This window comes from Pinus tabuliformis, chromosome 4_1, assembly GCF_031772625.1.
Source record: "Pinus tabuliformis cultivar Carrire ecotype Pingquan chromosome 4_1, CPIR1, whole genome shotgun sequence".
Taxonomy (NCBI): Eukaryota; Viridiplantae; Streptophyta; class Pinopsida; order Pinales; family Pinaceae; genus Pinus; species Pinus tabuliformis.
In genome coordinates this window covers 670,003,253-670,012,243 of record NC_142303.1, presented here as the reverse complement: position 1 = coordinate 670,012,243, position 8,991 = coordinate 670,003,253, and the positions used below count along the sequence as shown (strand labels likewise).

Below are 8,991 nucleotides of genomic sequence, written 5' to 3'. Positions count from 1 at the left end.
GTCCATTACCAATGGAGGCACTTAAAAATTAGCCCAAATTCCTCTTTAGCTGACTAAAATCTTGACAATCTATTCCAACGGTAAGAAAGTGAAACAACTGTGAAAAATATCGAATGATGCTGCGTCAATTTCCTCGAAACAAGAAATTCCTGATGCTTCCATTTATATACTTTTAATTGACCTTCCAAATAGGACTAAACTAACCAGTTTCTGATAAATACAGTTGTCCAACATCAATAGATATAAGCACATTACAGTCAAAATCAATCAGGGTTCACCTCATCAAGACAGATGAAAAATATTCATACAATTGCTAAATCCAATGTATATTTGCAAATAGGACAACTCTAACTATGCAAAGTAAATCACAGTAGAATAAAATGAAGAACCCTCGAAACATCCCTACTTTCTAATTAGAACCAAGCGAATGCGAAATATTTGCAACTGTTACGAGGTCATGAAATTGCAATGCTTCTAACTAAGAAGAAGCGAGCCTCAGCAATACGATGGCATTTTCCCCTGTACTTCCAAAGCTTTCCAAGTTTCAGCATTGCAAGATTCATTGACATTTTTATCATCTATATACGAAAAATAAAAAAATATAGAGAGCATATATCATTTCATTTACAAAGAAGTGAGATCAAGGGCTCGACAAAATTCACCCAAAACGTCAAGACCAGATATAAAGATCTCTTCAAATCTGCAATCAAAAGATGCCCATTGTTAACTACTTCACACCTCTGCAAAAGGGCATTTTTTAAGTGCAGACAATATAACACCGGTTGACATAAGGCATTCTCGATGCTAATGACCATGTCCTCTATATAAACTCATGAGGGTAAATATCCTCATTCTGACCAAGAAAATCACATCATTCTTACATAATCTGCAAACATGCATTCAAAACAAACCATCTCTGATGCCATGCCCAGGCCTTCTTGACATAATTAGCACTACCTCACCTTATATTAAAAAGTCAACTGATTTTGTTGCACATCTGAGAGTTAAGAACATCTAAAAGTAAAGATGATCGAAACCCAATAGTTGAATATCAAATGGAATCAGCCCCTTCAATCTGCTGCTGTTGAGCCAGATACTTTTCCCTCCGCTCTTTCTGATACAAAGGAAAACAATTTAGAGATGGACAATCCCAAAAAAGCATGAGAATTTGCAACATAAACAAACTTAATATAAAGAACATACCCATTCATCTATCACAAGTCCTTCACCAACAACGCGAGGAGCAGTGTCTTCTGGAGGTTTCTTGCGCGCCTCAACAGCAGCCTCAGCTTCAGCCAGTTGCTTCCTTAGTTTTTCCAGTTCCTTTACCAAGGTAAAATTTCAGTGTAAGCAACTTAATACAAAATGAAATTCCTATGCAAAATGTCCATGTTAAGGATGAATTTAAACAATTATCCACCTACAAAATCTTTAAACTGTGAAAAATGTTTGAAGTGACCTAAACTACATAATCAACTAAAATGCTGCTTCCAAATCAACACTTACAGGAGTAGAACGTTGTGGATCCAAATAAACAACTCGTAGAATTTGCTCTACTGCCACCAGTTCCTTGTACTCTTCAAACTTTTTTCATCAAGCACATTAAATTTGGGTCCCAGTATTCAGTATTGAGTTCATATCAAATTTCAAACCATGGCACATAATTTGACACAATTATCCGTGTAAATGGAAATTCAAAACACTTATAACTTCAAGGCATATTCATAGTCTTGCAATAACACATTACCAGTTCTATATCGTATTCCAGACCATCTTTAACTTTAAGACTGACAATTTTGAATTTGTCTTTACTTTTTTTGTCATGTTGTTTCTCAGGCTGCTCTGGTGGTTCCACAAACTTAAAGACTGCATTGCCCACATGGAATTATGATTAACCATTAAACTAGTTAAAATTTCTACGCTAGCCACTCACTCAGATCCACTCAAATCTCTAGGAAAATTTAACACCAAGTCCTTTTGTAATACTGATTATAAAATGTTATTACGAACTTACCAGTTGCTATAAGTGACTCTCCTGGAGCAAGCATACCACTAGGAGGGCGCATAAAGCAGCTTTTAGGAGCAGTAGTTTGAAACTGAGAAGATTCAACAATCTCCATAAAGTTAATAATTACAGCTCAGACTGAAAACCAGACTGCTTCAATTAAAGTTACAGTGTGTCAATAAAGATTTTATAACAAATCATAAAAGAAGAGACTGCCTGGAAGCAACACCAGTATAGCTAACGAATACTTCTCGACAACAACAGCCAACATCCAACAGAATACAAAATAATGAATCTATCCCTGATTAAACATTACATGGAACAACCAAGAAACTAGAACACCATTAACTGTCGTTAATAAAATGCATTGATAATTTCAAAATCAGCCGTACTATATTACCTTGAACGCCACATTGCAGCGACTTATATTAAGAATCCTTACTGCACTTGAAACTTGTTTACCAGGTTCATCTTCAACCACAATTTCAAAGATCATATCATAAGTTTAGAACATAGTTATCCCAAAATCTTTGCTTATTGATTTTCACAAGCACAAAAAACTAAAAATTCATCATATCATCTTGCACCTATTGACCTTGATCACCACATCGTGCACCTATGAGACCCATTTCCCATGATCATCCATTCCCTGAGAGAGATCCATACTCCCCTGATGCATCCAAGACTTCAACAAGGCTAACTAAAGCAATCCAGAGAATCAAATTTCAAAAATATTACGAGTATTATTTTACTACAGAGGCCAAACAATAAACATGTTCAAGCTTTGGACGGTTCCTCTTCCTCTCTTCTATAGATATCCAAAAAAGCTGTCCCGGAACCTAAACCTACAGTCTTGGCCATTTTTCATAGGTGAATAGATAGATATTACAAGGACGATCTTTATGGCTCTCATACAAAAAGGATGGTAGCATTCTGGTCAGAATAGACAAATATGTATATATCTTGGAAGAATTGAATGGACTTTCTGGATGGCCAATGAGGAAGTCTGTTCAGTCATTTCCTCTGTATCGGTGCTGACTCTAGTCCATGGTCCAGGTGGTAGTGTTGTCATTTTGGATAGCAGTGATATTTCTCTTACCACATAGAGCCTTGCTCATGTAATTAGAACCCTTATAGCTCTTTAGATTATGGTAATACTAATTTCTCATACATTGGCCAGAGTTCAAACTATTCTCGGTCAAGTTCCTTGACAGCCATACGATCTGTTATTCTTTGGTTTTCTTGCTTGGGGTGGTCAATATGCATCAAGAAGTCAAGAAAATTTCGCATATTATGTATGGCAACAAGGTTTGTCAACCCAAGCCCTGATCAATGAAGAGCTTAAACCTATATATGTTGTTTCAGAAATGGATTTCGTGGTGTTTGGCAATCAGGTCTGATGTGTTTCCAGCATGTAAGGATTATGGTGGTACGAACTGGTTGCATTTACCAGCAAGCATTCATAGATGATGTTTTGGGTTTGGGTTGTTGTTGATTATAATGTTCTCTCATCTCTCCTTTGCATTTGATAGGCTTGTTTGGAACAAATGGATAATTCAACACATAGATAGGGCTACATGGGATCGCATCCCTCTGAGAAGCATTTATTTCTTATGGAAATGGTGTTGTTGAGCAACTTTTCATGGCTGCACACTTAGTTCAATCTGGAAGAACTTTCCATATTTATATCAGATTTGGCTATTCCATTTTCTACCAGGATTGCATTGTTAAAAGAGATGTAGATAATATTGAAGTGCTGTAGATAGACTTTTTCTCATGTCAGTAGGGGGCTTTTGGTCAAACCACTTTTTGGCTCCTAAATGTAACGAATCACGATATCAATGTACATGTATCTTAATTCTTAATGTAACATATCTAACATTCTTAAATGATAAAAAAACATTCCCAGAACAGGTTCTATGTCTCAGCTCTTGTACATTGTAAAAATATCGCAATTGATATGTGTGGCAGCCTGCTCTGTTTGCTGATGAAATCAAAGAGCCTTCCTCATCCACAGTGTTCCTGTTAGTGGATATGAAATTTCAGACCCTGGTAGCCCAAGTCAGTCCCAAGATTCGCCTTTACGAGGTGGTAAAAAAATCTATCTAATCGATGAAGCCTACCTCAGACCCTCTGATTCTTTAGGACCGAAGTTTTGCATATCTTGTGTTTCAGCTTCACCTTCCCTAAGGACTCTAATTCTCACACGGCTACATGCTTGCAGCATTGATTCTATGTCACAAAGCATTAGACGGTCTGCCTAATCACTGCCATTCTTTTCGTGAAATTGTCACACTTGAATCTTGACCTAGATAGACATGTATGTGATTTTTTCAATATAACATCAAATTTTAACAATAAAAGGGAAAACGATATCCACCATTTAAAATATCCTGAGTTGTCTGCACCTTTGCCCTAGTGCCCCACAATGACATGGAGCAGCCTGCCTTTGCTAACTATTCTACATCAAACTTTTGAACTGTTTGTACCCATTTGCTTGCCTGACCCATCTATGTGAATCCTTGACTTTCGTATCCACAATAACCTGTTCATGGTCAAGTATTTGTCCATTTGATATGAGTAGACAAACAATAGCAAATGCAAGGAATGATATTATAAAACAATCACATGAACAGGCAGCATAAGCCTACCTCTCCATGGAATTGAGTATAAATATCAAGTTCTTGTACACAGAACATGAGCATGCCATGTTTTAGGGGAATGCATCTACTTCAAGCCATACAGTCCTAGTGCTGCTACTGTCTAACATTACTAGGTAAATTTAATTAGCACATATATGTCATGTGGAGGAGATTATGGGAAAATGTACAATAATTGGACACAAATACATGTATTTCCATGGATATGTCTATATAATACATGATCTCCCAGACTAATATATATATTTGCCATAAATATATCTACGGATAATACATGATCCCCCAGATTTATACGCATTTGCAATCTCATTTTATTGGGCATATAATGGGGGAGGAGATAAGGAAAAAGTTGATGAGATTTGAATACAAATAGCATGTTTTATCACAGATAAACATGTAAGGATGTCATGACAGTTTTTTGCTGAAGAGATTTTTAGCTGCAAAACTCAAGGCTCACACATAACTCTGTGTTTATCAAGCACCTATATTCTTATTGCAGCTTAAGTAATCTCCAATGGAGGCATTATGAGAAATGTGGTCCATCCACTTGTTATTTTGCTCATAGCAGTTACAATGACGCAAGGTACATTCCAGATCATCCTCTCCTAAAAGATGCAAAAAAGTTTTGCTCATCAGAGTCCATGTGTCCAGGTGACCCATGGCAAACTCCAGATCACTCTCTACGAAAGGATCCAACAAATACACTCAGAATAGGGGAGGAAAAGAAAAGGGGCAACAAAAGCATATTAGTCCACCTCTGTGTGCTCTGAGAGAGAGAAGACAGAACCTGCCCGCACAGGCATTGGGAATGCAAGCAATGAAGCATTCATTTCAGTCTCATGATATTAGAGATATGGAAATTTCTCGGAAAATGTTAAATATGTCAGATGCAAATGAATTCAAGACAGAGCTAAACTCATAAATTTAAAAATTATAAAAATGATGTAGAAGCGTACAAACTGCAAATATCATTATTATCTCAACAAACCTTGTCAAATGTTGCCTCAAAGGATAAACATGATCAAATCATCGCAAAGTTATTGCATAGAGGGGAAGAAAATGGCCTAGAAAACTTACAGGGGAAGTAAAGCTTGTTATCAGGATCAAGCCTGAGCCTGCGTTTGCTGGGGAGCAATGCTCTTGCAACAGCAGAAACTGTGGGTATAGCAGATGAATTATCACTCCCACTAGTCCCCTCCTGTTGAGACTGAGACTGGCTATGGCTCTGGTTTTGCCTATGGGAAGAGGCCCCCTGCTGCCAAAAGGGCATCCGGCAAAGGCTCCAGTTTCTCCCAGAAACTGCGCCATTCAAATCCTGATTTCCCTTGCTCTCCACCATGACCATCGTCCCTTCAATAACCGTGCCACTATCCAATTCTGTATTTGATTGCTGCTCCTTCTCCTCTCTAACCCTACGTTTCCTTCATGGGCACCTCAAACAACCAATACAACCCAACTGCCCAACTACCTTCTGGATCACAGAATATGCAGAGCAAAAGAAAAATGTACAAAATAAATGCCAAAACGGGGCCAAAACTACCGTAAGAGGCTGCAAAATTCCTTCCGGTAGACCGACAGAGGTTAAGAGCATATAAAGATCTTGGGGTCCATAAAACTACCTTTCCAGCTCTTTAGGTGACATATTATTTAATGTGTGAGCGTTGCCTGCTCCCTCCTCTCCGCGCATTGTACATTCGCACGCGTTTCCACGCTGTGTAATTTGTCTTTGAGACACGGACTTGAAATGGTTTTATGTGTGTGGTAGATGGAAATTTTCACATCCGCCCTACGCTGGATTTCAAAGCACCTCTCATTATGGGTTTTTATTTTTCATATATGTTTTTTTAACGTTGCAGTTTAGTTTTGGAAAAGGTGCAACTTTATTTATAAATGAACAAAATTACATATTATAGATGCTTAGAAAAGTATATATAGATATAGCGGATTGCAGTTTAGTTTTGGAAAAGTTGCAACTTTATTTATAAATAAACAAAATTACATATTATAGATGCTTAAAAAGTATATATAGATATAGCCGATGCAGTTTAGTTTTGGAAAAGTTGCAACTTTATTTATAAATGAACAAAATTACATATTATAGATGCTTAAAAAAGCATATATAGATATAGTTGATTCTTGAATCTAAGATCAAAAATAAAAACTCATAAAAAATTATTCCCTTTTGCCTTTCTTTTTTTCCACTTTCCTCCAACCATTATTGTTGGGAGTGGAAGATACAATAGACATTTGCGTTTCTGTTATATTTGTAGGTGATTCTTTGTCAGAATCTGAACTTTCTGATGCATGTATTCTTTTGGTGCCACTAACTTCTTTTTCAAATGGGGTTTTCTCTACCTGTTGTTGTTGTATGGAAGGCATAGGAACTATTGAGGAATTATGTTTTTCGTCATTCTTCTACATAGATTCTTGGGGCTTTGGGACATTGTGTGTGTAGCTTTTTCTGTGATTTCTACCTCCTCTACTTCAGCTTCCTGTGATTCAGAAAATTGCCATCCTTTTGGTTTTGAATCTTGTCACTTTTTCTTTTTGGATCTGCTTTTGTTTGTGGATAAGTGTTTTGAAGGTGACCGATTTGTAAACACAAACGACAACGGAAGGTCGTATTCTCGTAATCTAGTGGTTGAGTCCACTTCAAATTGTTGTGGAGCAGAATAATTCTATCGGGTAGTCCTTTACTGAGATCTACCTCTACACATATTCTAGCAAAGGTAAAAATTCCTTTTGAGACTCAATTTGCATCCACTTTTAAGAACTTCCCCAAGGAATTCCCTATTCCTTGTAAAACTGAGTGATGCCAAAAATGAAGGGGAAGATTATGTATTCGGATCCAGATTGACATTTTGGAAACCATGGTGTCAAGAAGAGACCTACGTTGCCCCAGAACCATGGTCCCTCATTTAAAACATATTGCAAATCTGTTGTTGAATCAAACTTGACTATGAAGAACCCTTTTGAGCATAGATGAACTTCACAATTTTCTGTCTAGGTAGAAAATATCCATTGATGTAAATTCTTCGATTTGGGCCAGAATCCATTGAATCTGCATATTATTGCTTTTGTATAAAATTCAGAGTATATCTCATTAACTTCTGGCATGTTGATTGTCAGTGTTGGCACCTGGTTCATTTGCTCCACAATATAGGGACCAGGTATATTGGGACATTGTTATTCCTTAGTTTGTGGTTTTGATCTCCTTTTGTTGGACATGGGAACCCCCCAAGGCAAGTTTTGGGGCTTCAAGCCCAAGTTTTGACTAAGTCCATTGTAAAGACTATGCGATTTGTGGGCGCAGAGCGCGAAGTTGTAATGGAGTCATAGGGTTGTCCACCCTTACTTTTGTAATGTAATGTCGGTTTGAGAGATCTACCCATGGTCCGCGGACCATGGGATTGTATAAATAGAGCGAGGCTCTAAGTATAAAGAGACATATAAGGAATCGAAGATAGAAGATCTAATGAGGGAGCATTGAGTTTAAGTGTAGAGTCGTGTCTTTGGGTCGTAGAGTAGGAGAAGGCTCTGCAGCTGAGTGTGCAGCGGCCTAGTAGTCCGCGGCTAAGTGCACGGACTCCTGCAGCTGAGTGCGCAGGGCAGTTTGAGTCTGTAACCGATTGAAGCATTAATAAAGAGAAGTTTTACCATATTTCTGTGTATCTTTTCTTGTTTTATGCATTGAAGTATATTGGGTATGAATTGTAAGTTTATTGTTTATTAGCTACGCGAACTTATATGAATATGCTGAATAAGTGAATATAGTATAAGGTATCTGTTTACGTGAAGATAACTAACTATTATAAGAAGATAAGTAAGGTCCACGATGTGACTTGGGGAAATAGTGTAGATCGTTGCCCTAGCAATGTGAAAGCTCCTTAGCCCCTAATTAGGGTTGCACGAAGGCATCGCAGGTCAAGGAAGTGTGCGAAGTAACCTGCACGAAGGTATTCAAAGTTGGACTAAATCAACCCCTCAAACATCTCAAGGGCGTGGAAACCTGGTTCCAACATCCCCCCATACTGCTTCGGGTGAGACCTCAGTTCGCGCTCCGCGGACTGTTGCCGAAAGGGCCAATAGTACAGGGATTTGTTTGGCTAATTAACTTTGAACCTTGGTCAGGCCCCAACAAGCCAACACCTTTTATCTACATCCTTGAAAGAAGTTGGGCCTTTGGTGTTGGTTCCCTGACAGCCTCCAAGTAGACGTGATTTCAGGATGATGGTAGAATCAGTTCCTATGCCATAGTCCTGTAACTTGACTCCTTCTTGCAAAAGTTTCCTCGCATAGATCAAACTTTGAAAACGTTTTGGAATA

At 37.9% G+C, this 8,991-nt stretch overlaps 1 protein-coding gene across 1 annotated transcript; it reads right to left on the bottom strand.

Annotated features, from left to right (window-relative positions):
• Window positions 1-558: 558 nt before the first annotated feature.
• On the bottom strand, window positions 559-6,339 carry LOC149177882 (vesicle-associated protein 4-2-like). The gene is made up of 7 exons (XM_089420231.1): window positions 5,743-6,339; window positions 2,406-2,476; window positions 2,015-2,096; window positions 1,748-1,866; window positions 1,507-1,584; window positions 1,204-1,323; window positions 559-1,114 (listed from the first exon to the last, which is right to left on the bottom strand). Exons 1-7 carry the CDS (start codon window positions 6,008-6,010, stop codon window positions 1,052-1,054), a joined length of 801 nt encoding a protein of 266 aa, XP_089276357.1. The 5' UTR covers window positions 6,011-6,339; the 3' UTR covers window positions 559-1,051.
• Between the last annotated feature and the right edge of the window lie 2,652 nt (window positions 6,340-8,991).

What these genes read in the sequence shown, in the direction of transcription:
- LOC149177882 (XM_089420231.1), bottom strand. Translation starts at nt 6,010, where the DNA reads ATGGTCATGGTGGAGAGCAAGGGAAATCAGGATTTGAATGGCGCAGTT. An exon ending in TAACAAGCTTTACTTCCCCT is followed by an intron (nt 2,477 to 5,742) that starts GTAAGTTTTCTA and finishes TTGTGGTTGAAG; the next exon opens with ATGAACCTGGTAAACAAGTT. An exon ending in TGGAATACGATATAGAACTG is followed by an intron (nt 1,585 to 1,747) that starts GTAATGTGTTAT and finishes TGATGAAAAAAG; the next exon opens with TTTGAAGAGTACAAGGAACT.